Source organism: Delphinapterus leucas, chromosome 8 (assembly GCF_059928025.1).
Source record: "Delphinapterus leucas isolate spDelLeu-1000000601 "Yukka" chromosome 8, BTC_Dleu_Yukka2, whole genome shotgun sequence".
In the NCBI taxonomy this organism is placed as follows: domain Eukaryota; kingdom Metazoa; phylum Chordata; class Mammalia; order Artiodactyla; family Monodontidae; genus Delphinapterus; species Delphinapterus leucas.
The window spans coordinates 58,917,415-58,931,826 of NC_143136.1; the positions used below are offsets into that span (position 1 = coordinate 58,917,415).

Consider the following 14,412-nt stretch of genomic DNA (forward strand, 5'->3'; position numbering starts at 1 on the left):
AATTAACGTCCACCAAACATATGGCTATTAGCAGATTTCTTCTCATTATTCTTATGGCAGTTTTTAAAGTTGACTTTTTACGTAACTTAAAAAAAAACATTAAAAATATTTAAATATGTAACGTGTTTTTCACTAAAATCAAAAGATTCAAAAAGAGTATACTGTAAAAACATAATTCTCCTACCCACTTCTGCCTTCTCATTTACCCTTTTCTCTTCTCTAGATTCTTATGTATCTTTCCAGAACTAAGTCTTACATGACTTAAAAAGATCGTTTCTAAAAGAACAAGATACTAAAAATACTTAATGAGACTGAATTGCATTCATTCACCTTTCTCCCCATATCCTCTCTGTTCTCGTGGTCTCCAACTCAGTGGACCCAAATTGTTTGAACTGAGTATCAGTATCTTTGACTCCTCTCTCTCATGTACAATTTATATCCCATCCTGTTGATTTTATCTCCTGAATATTCCTTGTATCTCTTCCTTCCTCCTTATTTTAAAAACTTCTTTAGTTTGGGCCTCATTTATGCTTAAACTGATTTCTTTACCTCCATTCTTGCTTTTGTTCTCCACAATTAGAAACTGCAGATCTCACTATGTTATTCCCTTGATTAAGATACCTCACCATCTTCCTGTAAGATACTGCCAACATAAACATGGCTTACAAATTTCTTTGTGATCCGACTTTGCCTGACTTATACGTTCTCAGCTCTCCTAACAGTGAACTAAACATTTTGGTTTCACATGAGCTCATTAACTACAACTCTACCCTTTTGCTGCCCCTTCAGTCCTGTTTCCTAGTCATCCTTTGAGATACAGCCTAAATCAGAAGCTTCTTACTCTTTAAAAAAACATTTTATTGTGGCAAACTGTACATAAAATAAAATTTACCACTTTAATCATTTTAAGTGTACAATTTAGTGGCATTAAGTACATTCACAATGTTGTACAATCATCACCACTATCCATTTCGGGAACTTTTTCATCATCCCAGACTGAAACTCTGTATCCTTTAAATAATAACATACCATTTCCTCCTCCTTCCAGCCCCGGTAACATCTATTCGACTTCCTTTCTCTATGGATTTGCCTATTCTAGGTACCTAATGAAAGTGGAACTATACAATTTTTGTCTTTCTGTATCTGGCTTATAGGTCCTCAGTTCTCACTATTATTTATTTGAAGACAGCAATTAGGAAGTGCAAAGCTGTTTAAGACTAGCATGATAACACAAAGAATGTATTGTGTTTGGGGCAAGGCTCACAAGGATTAGACTCATTTGAGACCAAACTACTTTAGAATCATCAATTTATATATACCCTGAGGGGAATAAACTCATATAACAACTGATGTTTTGGTGCATATGCTATAGGCATACTTTCCTGGATATTTCTATCTGTCCATTTTCTCCTTGCCTGTCGCCAATGGAACACAGATGGAGAAAATTAAAAATAGGACATGTTAGTATCCCCATAAACTCATTATTAGCAACCTCAAGTGGGTCCTCAGCTACATCCAGCTTTCCTAGTTGCTCCCCTGCTCTCTGCTGCAACTGCTTCCCTACTCTCCTCAAACCTCTTATTTATGTCCATTCCCTGCTTTCATCCATCCCTACCCTTAGCAGACAACCTGGCCTCCTATTTCAAAGATCAGAGTAAAAGCCATCAGACATAGGAATTCCCTCATTTTCTCTCTAATTTTCCACTAGCCAAAACTAAAGCCTACTGTTCATTCCTCTTATCTATGGCTAGTTATTCCAATTCTTTGAATCTTATCACTTACTAACTTTCTAGAAATCTTACACTATTAGTCATCCCTTGTTTTTTTTCCCTTTGTTGCTTTTAAGTGATTTTATTGAGGTAACTTAACATAGCATTAAGTTACCCTTTTCATATATATAATTCAGTGGTTTTTAGTGTATTCACAGAGTTGTATTTCAGTCACCAGTAGTTCCTTCTTGTATATACAATTCGTCCCTCTCAAACTAGACCGTTTGCATCAACTATTTAAAGATGTCTTTTTTAATCTTAAAAACCACTTCTTACTGAATACCACACTTCTCATCCTTCAATTACCATATTTTCTCTATTCTCCTTCTTCAAAACCTCTTGAAAGAGTTATTTTTTCTACCTCCTAATAACTCAGTTCTATCTATCTGGTTTATCTGCTCATTAAACTCAAACAGTTTCACCAGGGTCATTAGTGGCTTTTGCATTGTTAAATCCAAGGAACATTTTCAGTCATCTTGATTTGTCAGTAGTATTGGACACTGTTGTGTCATTGCCTGAACTACTCTTCCCTTGGATTCCATGACCACATTCTCCTGGTTTCCCTCCTACTTCTCTAGCAACTTCTCAGTTTCTTTTGCAGGCTCATCTTCTTATACCTTTGCTATTAAATATTGGCATTACTTAAAGTTGAGTCTTAGGCTCTCATCTCTTCTCTCAGTTCTCTTTCTATGTGATGCCATCCATACCCATTGATACAATTACTATTTAAATACAAATAGCTTCCAGATTTGTATCTCTAACCCCGATCTGTCCTCTGAACTCCAGGCTAGTATATTTAATTCCTGACTTGACATCTCATGTGTTTCTCAAAGACAACTCAAAAGTTAGCACATCTGAAATCAAACTCCCTCCCTCAAACCTGATTCTCTTCAGGGTTTCTTAGCTCAGTGAATTGTACCGCTGTCTGTTAGATTATGCAAACCAAAAACATAATCGTTTTTGACACATTCTCTTTCCATCATTTCTCATATCTAGTCTATCACTGAATTCTGGCAATACGTTTGGCAATATACAGATGTAATAATATGCCTATATTTTCTTGTGTATATGCATACATATAAAGATAAAGGATAAAACAAATATGGCAAAATGATACTTTAATGAATATGTGTACAGACATTCTCTATTGTAGTTTTTCTTTAAGTTTGAAATTATTTCAAAATAAAAGGTAAAAACATAGCAAAATTAAAATGTCTTATGACTTTAATGTAAGGAGGTACAGTTAAAATATATGACAGGGCTTCCCTGGTGGCGCAGTGGTTGGGAGTCCCCCTGCCAATGCAGGGGACACGGGTTCGTGCCCCGGTCTGGGAAAGATCCCACATGCCGCGGAACGGCTGGGCCCGTGAGCCATGGCCGCTGAGCCTGCGCGTCCAGAGCCTGTTGCTCCGCAACGGGAGAGGCCACAAACAGTGAGAGGCCCGCGTACCGCAAAAAAATAAATAAATTAAAAAAATAAATAAAATAAAATAAAATATATGACAATAATAGCGCAATGGGGGTGATAATGACATAATTTAAAATGATATAATACTCCAGTTAAAAGACAAAGAGTTTGGCAGTTTCTCAAAGAGTTAAACATAGAATTACCATGTGACCCAGCAGTTCCACTCCCAGATTGATATTTCCAAAAGAATTGAAAACTGGTGCTCAAACAAATACGTGTACATGCACGTTTATAGCAGCACTATTCACAATAGCCAGAAGATAGAAGCAGCCCAAATGTCCATCGGGGTTAAGTAAACAAATTGTGGTATATACATACAATGAATATTATTCAGCCTTAAAAAGTAAATGAATGCAGATGCCAGATGTGGATCAACCTTGAAAATATTATGCTAAGTGAGAGAACCCAGACATAAAGGTCACATATATTGTATGATTCCATATGTGTAAAATATGCAGAGTAGGTAAATTCATAGAGACAGAACTGAAGATTGGTGGTTGCCAGGAGCTAGTGGGAGGGGAAAATGGGGGCAAACTGCTTAATGAGTACACGGTTTTACTTTAAAGTGATTGAAATGTTTTAGAAGTCGATAGAGGTGGTGGCCGCATTACAGTATGAAGGCTTAGTACTAAATTACTTTAAAATGGTTAATTTTATGTTTATTTCATCTCAATAAATTTTTAAAAGATTAGTTAAGACAGAGAATGTCAGATTGGATTTTTAAAACCCACCTCTATGCTGCTTATAAGATACATCTTAAATATGAAGACATGGGAAAAATTGGAAGTAAAGGATGGAAAAATATATACCACCCCTCTCAAAAAAAAAGCCACTGTATTATATAGTAATATCAAAATAGACTTTAAAGGAGTTATAAGGAAGCATTTCATAATGCTAAATGTTCAATCTACCAGGAAGATAAAATAATTTTAAGTTTGTATATGCCTAATAACATAACTTCAAAATATATAAAGCAAAAGCTGATAGAACTAAAAAGTTTTTTAAAAAAGACCCAAATCTACAGTCATGATAGAATATTTTAATACTTCTCTTAGTAATTGATAGAACAAGCAGACAGAATTTTAGTAAGAATATAGAAAACTTAAACAATGTGATTAAGGAATGTGGCCCAGTTGACATATAGAATACTGCACCTAACAACCACAAATGTCCGTTCTTATCAAGTACCAATTTAACATTTACCAAAATTTTCCATATTATTAGCCATATAGCAAATGAACAAATTTCAAATGATTGAAATCATAAAGAATATGTTATCTGACCACTATGGAATTAAAATCAGCAGTCGTCTTTCACAGAGTGAAAGAACATATTTGCAGTATCTAATAAAGAACTTGTCTACAGAATATGCAAAGAACTATAAATAAGAAAAAGGCAGCCCAATAGAAAAATAGGCAAAAGACTTGAACAAGTACTTCATAAGAGATGAAATCCCCCAGTAATCATTAGGGAAATGCAAATTCAGACTATGAGATACTACACACTTACCATTAAGAAAACTGACAGTACCGAGCGTTGGAGGAAATGAGAAGCAAATGGAATTCTCAGTGTTGATGGGAGTGTAAATTAAATTAGTACATCTGCTTTTGAAAACTGATCAGCAGTGTATATGAAGTTTGAGTAAATGTGTGACCTGAGACTGGTGCAATTCCAGTCTTAGGTATATGCTCAAGAGAAATGCATACATAAATTTACTGAAGTACATGTATAAGACTGTTTATAGAAGCTTTATTTGTAATAGTTTTAAAGTATAAACAACCTCAGTGTCTACCAATAGTAGAATAGGCAAATTGAGGTATATTCCTACAGTGGAATATTACATGGCAAAGAAAACACACTACGACTATATCTAACAACGTGGATGAATTTCACGAACAATGTTGAAGGAAAGAAGCTGGACACAACAATACGTATTTTATGAATCTATTTCCATAAATTTCAATAACAGGCTAATTTGTGGTGTAAAAAAGCCAGGATAGTGCTTATCTCTGGAGAGGAGTGGAACATTGTGACTGCATTACTGGTAATATTCTTTGTGTTGATCAGGTGGTAGTTACATGCATATGTTCATTCTGTGATACTTCATCAAGCTGTACACTTATGTATGTTACACTGAGTATATGTTATACTTCAGTATAACCCCTTTTCAAGTTTGACCTTCAAACCACATTATATTCTGCCATATCAGGTGAATCTCCAACTTGGATTTTTATTTTCCGGCTTTGATTTTGCTTCCTTAAAAATCTGTCTTAGTTCATCAACTCTCTTGACATCTCATCCATTTTTTTCTAACCTCACTCTGTTCTCTATTTATGGCCTCATGCTCTTGTTTCATAGGCGTTCTTTTTGCATTCTGCCAAGTATGCCAAATGATTCATTGAGAGAGTGGTGTGTGTGTGTGTGTGTGATCATTTTCTTCTTCCTTTATGACTCTCCTTATTCAGTAGCCTTTTTATTAAAATCAGATTTGTGGGCTTTTCCTCTTCCCTTTTCCTTCCTTGAACATGGTGAAATCCATTCAGACTTATTTATAGAAATCATAGGGACAGTTGCCTTCTTAGTAATAGTCAAATCCTCCGCTGAGATCTATACCTCAGAAATAAATGGGTGTCCATCCCGGTTGCCACTTTAGAGCCGATGGTCTAGGAACATTGCTGTTTTAAGTTTCCACTGTTTACTTCAGTGAATCAGATAACTGAAAACCAACAACTGCCAACATACATTCTAACAGGTGATTGCTAGAATTAACTGATCATTTTAATTCTTAGAGGACATCCCCCCCCCCACCCTCCCACACATAACTCGCTCAGCCATCAGAGCATTGCTGCCAGGTGTCTTAGTTTGCTTCTGTGTTGCCTGACTCTTTTCTGGAAGTTTTAGTCACTGAAGCATGTAGAAAGATGGTAGCCAGTGATCACTTCTCTGGTCTGCATAAACAGCAGCATTCATCTAGTAGAGAAACAAATGCTTAATATTCTGATTCAGGCAGATATTTAATTTCAACTTAGAATACAATGGAGGTCTGTTTCATGAGTGAAAGTGTAGTTAGGATTTTCCTCTATTTGGGTTGTTTAAAGGGGATTTTTGGTTGGAGCAGGAGGAAGCTGTATTAGTGGACTTCTAACCAGACTATTTTGAGCTGGAGGCCTTGCCCCCCATTCTTTTGGTCTCAGTGCATTGTTGGCTGTGTGTGTTAAAGCCACCCAACCAGCATAGGTCAGCTCATCTGGGTGTTAACTTCAGGTATTAAGGTAGTGGGTTTGGCTAGAGAGAAGTACCAGGCTTGGAAGCTATCATTATTGCAGAATAAGAGTGATAAACTGCCAAGCCTATCCAGTTAGCCACCAAATTTTAGGATTACAGATGGTGGACAGAGGATAGATGAAGTCCTCCCTTCCCCCTCACCCTGTGAGTATACCTTTATTTTTTTTCCCTATCTTAAAGATGATATTTATTGGTTAAAAATAAATAAAACAGCATTATATTTTTAAAAAAGAAGGCAGAAAGGGAAAGTCTCTCTGGGATCCAATCTTCCTGATTTCTATTGCTACCAATTTGTTAAGGCATCTATCCAGTTTCACTTTATGAGTACATTTATTTATATGTATTATATGTAGTTTCAGAACCACAAATGGAATCACATTGTGCATTCTGCCATAAATAATAATACTTAATATCTATGGAATATTTACTATGTACTTGGAACTGTGGCAATTACTTTACATGTATTTTCTCATTTAATCCTCTCAATCACCGTATATTGAATTGGAGTTACTATCCCACTTTTACAGAGACAAACTTAGGTTAAGTAGCTGCCCCAAAGTTACACAGCTACAAAGTGATAGAGCCAGGACTTGAGCCCAAATCTGTTTGACAACAAGATCCATATTCTTAACTTTTTTCCATTGTTTTGAACCTGCTTTTTTTACTTAGCAATGTATTTTGAACATTTTCCTATGCAAATATATATACAGATATGTCTTGTCTTAATGGATAAAAACTGTTCTGTTGTATGGATGTCCCATAATTTATTAACGAATCTCCAGTTTATGGGTTTTTAGGTTGCTTCTAATCTGTACCTCTCTTCTTGTGCTAGTATCACACTGTTCCAATTACTGTAGCTTTATGATTTATTTAAATATATAGTAAAGCAAGCTACATATTTTTTTCTCTAAACATATTTAACTCTCAAGCAATTCAATCTTTTAAAATAATGATATATTTAATTTGTAATGTTTTCCAACAACCCTGTTATGATTTTAACTGTAATTGTGTTAGATAAACATTATAGTGGCTAGAATTTTTATCAGCACGGTTTTGATAAGAATAGATGAATTTTGAGTGCAGAGTCTGGCTGAAGCAGGTTTTAGGTCAGTGTCTCTGGACCTCAAGTATGGGAGTCCATGAACCTAGAACATATACTTAAATTGGCTGTCGTTGGAGCATTTGAGTGTTGCCATGGAGTCACATAACCATGGTTCTTGGATTTTTGGATCGTGAATCCTTTTTAAAAGCATTTGGAAGATATGTGCCATTATCCTTCAAATGCACATAAACATAGAACTTTACATACAATTTCAGGGTATTAGGAAACTCCTGAAATCCATTTATGGATCATGGATTAATAATTTCTGCTGTGGGAACTAGAAAATACCAAAATAGAGAAGTCAAGTAGTCTTTAGAAAGTCTATATGGGTTATATAACATAACGAGGTTATATTAGTGTTTGCAAAGAAAATATTATTTTTGTGGTTCATGGACTGACAATCAGATATTTTACCCACATAGAAAGAATATAGAATTTTCCTGGTGACCTTGGAATGAGAATGAGGACTTTAAATAACAGCCTTGGGAATGCCTAGGCTAAACAGGAGTAATTAGAAAGGCAGTAAGGAAGACAGGCCAGGGTGATTGGACAGAACGTGAATTTTCAAGTCACTTAGACCTGAATTTGAATCTCAGCTCTGCCCCTTACTGGCAATAGGAATTTAGGCAAATCATACATCCTGAGTCTAAATACATTATAGCTGCTGTTAACAACAACAGTAATAAAATATATCAAGAACATAGAGCATTTCTAAAGTTAAATGTGAGGCTATCATCAATAAGAGTCACGGCAGAAGAGCAAAGTATTCAAGGTGAGTTTGGATTAAGTTTTTTTGGAGTTAAAAGGTAGTTGTTCAGCAAAAGCTAGACCTTATAGAATGTTAAGGATAGAAGCCTGAATTGAGATTTCACTAAGAGAGCCAGTATTGTTGGTAACCGTCAGAAATTTGAAGAAAAGGACTAATGAACAATTATTCCAGTTGGAGAAGATGTGTGCTTTAAAGGAGTACTCAAGAGACTATATTGGCATTTTGTAGATCACTAGTATTTAATCTTTCAACAATCATAAAAACAATGACAAAACTCATATTTATCGAGAGCTTATTTACTCTGTGCCAAGAACTATGCTAAACACCTTATATACATTATCTCTTTTGATCTTTACAACAACCCGCAGGAGGTAGATAGCATCATTATCTGCATTTTATTAATGAAGTAATAGGTCATAGACCTGGTAAGTGGTGGATCTAGGATTTCTTCCCACATTTAAACATAAAGTGGTTACCTCAAGTTAGATACTCATGTTGTTGCAATATAACCAAAAAAGTTCAAATGACCAGGAATTTTTACACAGTCTTCATCATGTACAGAATTTATTTTGGAAATGAGGAATTTGTTAAAGTTATCAGAACAGTCCTCCTCCTACATCTGTATTTCTATATAACGATGTTACTAAAGACATACAAAATTCTAAAGTAACTTCTGATGCATCAAGCATTAGTGTTTCTATTTTATGCTTTTATTGTATTCTAATTCGTTAAAAGTAGGTTAAGTTATGTAATAGGTTTTTTCAGTTAACCAAATTCAATTAAATGGAATATTGTTCTAACTATAATTATTAATATATATGTTTATATATACAAGCATAGGAAAAATTCAGTCAATCCATTAAGTAGGTTATACAAATAAGTCCAAATGTTTTCTTTCATTTGATCAGCAGTTTTTCAGGTAAGGAACGTAGCATCTTTAATTTTGCTAAAACTAAATATTTTTACTTTATGTAAGAAAGACAGCACTTTGCAGCTATACCATATAATGATCATTTACATAAGGTAATCTTACCTGAAAGCAATCTATTTTTGATTTGTCTTAAGTAAAACTGACATCTTAATAATCTAAGGTGTCTTTTCTTGGCTTTTAAATCTTTTGTAGGGATAATTAAGAGAGTACTGAGTATAAAATAAAATATTTTAAGTTTTAAAATATTTTTACTTTAAACTGTTTAAAAACTTGGTTATAATCTTTAAATTTTTCTAAAAGGATTTGAATGTGGCTTTAGTGAATATACTTCTTTAGAACTTTAATTATGAATTGATTCTCTTTATCTAAAATTTGAGTGCTCCTAATTTGTAATATAATATGGTGGTGTGAAGGGGGAAAGAAACTAACGCCAAAAAGATTTTGTGATAGGATCTCTATTTCTGAAGTGGTGCTTTAGTTAATTTAAAATGAAACTGAAATACTGAAATTCCTTCACTAGCAATCAGCATTTATTGAGGCCCTTTGGTTTTGTGAAAATGTTTATAGTTAAAAGTATTTTATACTTTTTATATGATTAAGATTTAATTTCCTTCCTTATTTTTGGTTTGGCTTTCCTTTGTCTATTTTCTTTTCTTTTTTTAATTGAAAAAAACTAATGGAACCAAATGTAAGATGGTACCACTGTTTTCTCCTTCTTTTGTATAATCTTGTTGCGTGTCTCCACATAAGCTGTTCTGGCCTCTCATCATAGTAACCAGCTGGGCCATTTCACCTGCTGGAGCCATTAAAGAGGACTCTCTCCCCCTAGATTAATCCCCTCCGACATTAGTTTTTTGCACTGACAACTGGAGCAGGCATTCAGAATTTGCAGGTGGCCAGTGTGACGCACATAATTGCCTACAATTTTAGGCAATGAATAAAAATGGTCTACATTACTTGTCAAAGGTTGTATATGCAGTGCCAAGTGAGATCTATGGGAAGCCTTTTAGGGTTTAAAGAACAGTTAATAGCAAGGCTGCACAGGGCTTTTTTAATCATAATGCATTTGTAATATAGCACTTTGATCTTCTCCTTGTAGGAAATGGTGTTACATTAGCCACTTTTAAACATTTATGAGTGAAATAGAAGAGTAAAAGTGATTATTCTTAAGCAGACCATGTTAGATTTCATTAAAAGTTTTCGGCTTGCCCCTTCCTTGTTGAAGTCTGTGGGAAGTCCTTTTCCTGGAGGGTTTCAAATCAGGATCTAAGGATATAGGGCTTTTTCCTTATTTTTCCTGTTGGTAACAGCAAGATTTGGAAGGAAGGTATACTAAATACTGAGGTAATTTAACAAGTGGATATTTATAGAAGACTAATGATTTATGATAAAATAAAATACATCATGAAAATCTAAGAAATCTATTACTAATAATTGTGTATTACAATAAAATTTGAGAAATGCATATTTAAAACATACCCGTAAGTTATCTTTAACAACAACAACAACAAAAAACAGATGACTCTCAAACGCACTTCTTCTGGAAGAGCTAAGTTTGACCTTTCAGACCCAAGAGCCTTTTATTAACACCTGCCTGTAAGGAGAACCTTGCCACACGCAGCTTTTAGATTCAGAACCACAAAACTGATGAGGAAAGGCTTGAAGGGTTCAGTTTGTGTCACTTGCTGTTTGCCGTTTCCATTTCACAGATGATTAATCTTTCTGTGAAGAAAGGCCAGAGAAACAAAGCACATTGGGCTCTTCCTGCAGTTACTCCTTCTGAATGCACACTAGCTTGCTAACTAAAAGGCCTTTAGATTTCCAGCAGAGAGAGATGTTCTGAAAGTGAATGCAGCTGGTTGGAGGTCACCAGTGCAGGGCTCTTGCCATTGTGTAATGGAGGCTTTGGCAGGTTGGGAGGGGGGTGGAGCAGGGACAGGAGAAGTGGGCAGGGAGAAGGTGTCAGCAAAAAATTAATTCAGAATAAAAAGGGTTTTGGTCAGTTGATTTAATATTTTGGAGGGTAGATCATCAGTAATAGGCTCAATTTCATCTATTTTGTTTTCCTTTTTAAGGAAAAAATTATAATTCAGTCTTTCTCCAGTGTCCGTCCGTCCGTCCGTCCGTCCGTCCGTCCGTCCCCCCCCCCCCCGTTTCCTAACAGCATGTTTATCTTGCAGTTTACATCACTAGATAATGTTGAGATATTATTAACTCTTGTAGTCTTTGGTATGTTTTAATGGTTTGATAATTTTAAGATTGTTACTAATTTTGCTAGTATTCCACATTTCATATGGTAAAATTTTAATGCCACATTAATGTTTCATTTCGTATTTTAATGAGATATTGAAAATAATTATCTGTGCAACTTAGTTCTTTCATTAAAAAGTTGCCTTTATTTTTATAGTCAACTTTTAATTGAGGGTTTGAAAACTTTTAATTTTAATATTTAGTATCTAAATGCTTAGTATTCATCCTGTATTTACTTTTTTTCTCAATTGTGTATAGGACATAATGTGCAAAGTCAAATCCTGGGTTATAGATCAAAAGAAACCTGTTCGCTTCTGTCATGATTGGAATGACAAAGAGGTAAATTATAAATATGATGCGATCTACTATTACCTTTGCTTCGATTTCTTAGAGAACAAAATTGTCATTATTTTACACTTATTATTATATCTAGTTAAACTTTATTTCTCTCAATGATTTCTTATTCCCAGGCTTGTTATTTTTTCTTTTCCCCTACTCCTGATATTTTGTGACAACTAATCTTTTAGAAACAAGAATTATAAAAATGGCTTCTTGTTTAAATAGTTTTCTTTCAAGTTCTTTAGTGACTTAATATTTACTCAACTTTTAAAAAGGACTCTTTTTCTATCTCCCACTTTAGATTGAAGTGTTGAATAAACACTTATTTCTGACTTCAAAACCAATGGTCTACTTGGTTAATCTTTCTGAAAAAGACTACATTAGAAAGAAAAACAAATGGTAAGTTTTTTTTCCTCCCCAGATGTACCCCGACATATCATATCTGAGCACACACAAACACACATACATATGTACTTACTGCTATGTTTGATTTAAAAATTTTCTCCTTATTATTAAAAAGTTTAAAATGGATGAGAAAGCTTTGCCTAGTGTTAACATTCCGAGATGAATCGCCTAATGATTTACACTGAGAGAACTTAAGAGGAAAAAGAAAAGGAATTATATTAGGCAATATTGAATTATACATATTTAATTATCAAATTTATCGAATAGACATTAATATTTCCTTTGCAAAATGAGAATAAATCTACTTAGAGCAATAAAACTTTTTAAACTAGGAAATTCTAGCTTTGTTGATTTTATATGTGACTTTAAAATATCTACTTGGAATTGTAGCTGGGCATAAGTCTTAAAATCCAGATTGAATACTTAAACATTTTTTTTTTTCCCGGTACGCGGGCCTCTCACCGTCGCGGCCCCTCCCATTGCGGAGCACAGGCTCCGGATGCGCAGGCCCAGTGACCATGGCCCACGGGCCCAGCCGCTCCGCGGCATGTGAGATCCTCCCGGACCGGGGCACGAACCCACGTCCCCCGCACCGGCAGGCGGACTCCCAACCACTGCGCCACCAGGGAAGCCCTTAAAAAACATTTTTTTAATTAAAAAAAAAAAGGTATGGTGGAGGGAAAGACCAGGTATTTGTTTCAAAATACTTTAAAATACACAAAGGTAAAAACTATGCATTCATGTATTGATTGTCATTTTTGACATGTAACCAAAATGTGCCAGGTTTCCTTTAGTTCACTATTAACTTCAAAAAATCATATGTTTATGTAACATAAGGGCATGTACACATTTGGCATGGTACTCACTGGACCCTCAGTATTTTATACTGTTAAGTCATACAAACAAACCAAAACTATCCAAAGTAAAATATCTGAATTCTCCTAAAATATATTTTCATTTGTTTTCCCCTGTACTTCATTAAGTACTTAGATGCACATGGTTTCAATTTTCCATTAAAAATTCTCATTTCCATATGATATCAAAGAGTGAGAAGCTTTAAACTGAAAAATAAACATTCATAGACTGGAAGCCAAAACAATAATTAATGTCAGATGGTTAACTCCAATAAATCATTAGAATAAATTCTGTGAAATTACTGCAACTAAAAATGCCCTGTTGATATTACTATAAGACATTTTGTGTTCCTGATAGGAAACTGAATTCGGCCTCTTAATTTGTAATGTTCTAGAAAGCATAAACCTGACATGAAAATTCAGTTCTGACTGGTCAGTGTCTTCCAGCAGATAATTAACTTTAAAATAAACAGTTCTGTCTTGTTTCTTATATAAAATTCTTATAAATTTTGTGATTGATATGTTAAAAATTGTCACCTTTGGGAAGGAATTTTAAATATATTATTTGACTTCAGTTAATAAATCTCATTGTAGTGTGAATGGTAAGGTTTCCCAGGGCTCCGTGAAACAATACAGACATCAAAGTTTACATGAAAAGGGATGAGTCAGTTTCCTTGCCCAAAGGAGCTTCTCACACCTGTATTTGGATGATTACAGGTAGAACTCCCAGGCTCTAATTGTACAGTAAATACTATTTCCCAGACCCTAATGGTAGACAGACTGCTTGGGAGACGCCAGTCTGTGATTTAGCTGTCGCCAGACACCCCATGTTTTTTGTGAGACCAGTTGTGATGATGATATGGTTATAGCCAATTGAAAGTAAACTCTTGTCTAAATAGCACATTTTAATTTATAAAAATATAGAGGTATGGATGATCCTATTTATAAAATCAAATTTTAGATTTTATGTATGACTGATGATCTGGTTTGGGGTAGTGTGTATGTTTGGTGGGGGTGGGGGGAGTCAGATCTTGTGGAAGTTAGTGTAATTGTAGCTGAAAGATCAAAGACTGGGTAACTGAGTGATGTTCCAGAAGAGAATTTACCACATAGCCATTTTCTGTACAGTTTCTGCCGCCTGCTGTTCCTATTTTCCCTCAAGCTAGCCATTGACTACCCCCTGTGCATCCCTGCTCGTAAAAAATGATTGAGGAAGTATTTGTCATGTATTTATGAGTGG

At 34.8% G+C, this 14,412-nt stretch overlaps 1 protein-coding gene across 5 annotated transcripts in view; it reads left to right on the top strand.

The window, feature by feature from the left end:
• The window catches only part of OLA1 (Obg like ATPase 1), a 181,680-nt gene that overhangs the window by 110,912 nt on the left and 56,356 nt on the right, over nt 1–14,412 (top strand). For all 5 annotated transcript variants that reach the window (XR_016394132.1, XR_016394133.1, XM_089916657.1 and 2 more), the window contains 2 exons: nt 11,833–11,913; nt 12,215–12,312. Coding sequence is in view for 3 of the 5 variants with exons in the window: in XM_089916657.1 (XP_089772783.1) it covers nt 11,833–11,913; nt 12,215–12,312 (179 nt within the window). In the remaining 2 variants the exon portion in view is untranslated. The remainder of the gene's footprint in view (nt 1–11,832; nt 11,914–12,214; nt 12,313–14,412) is intronic.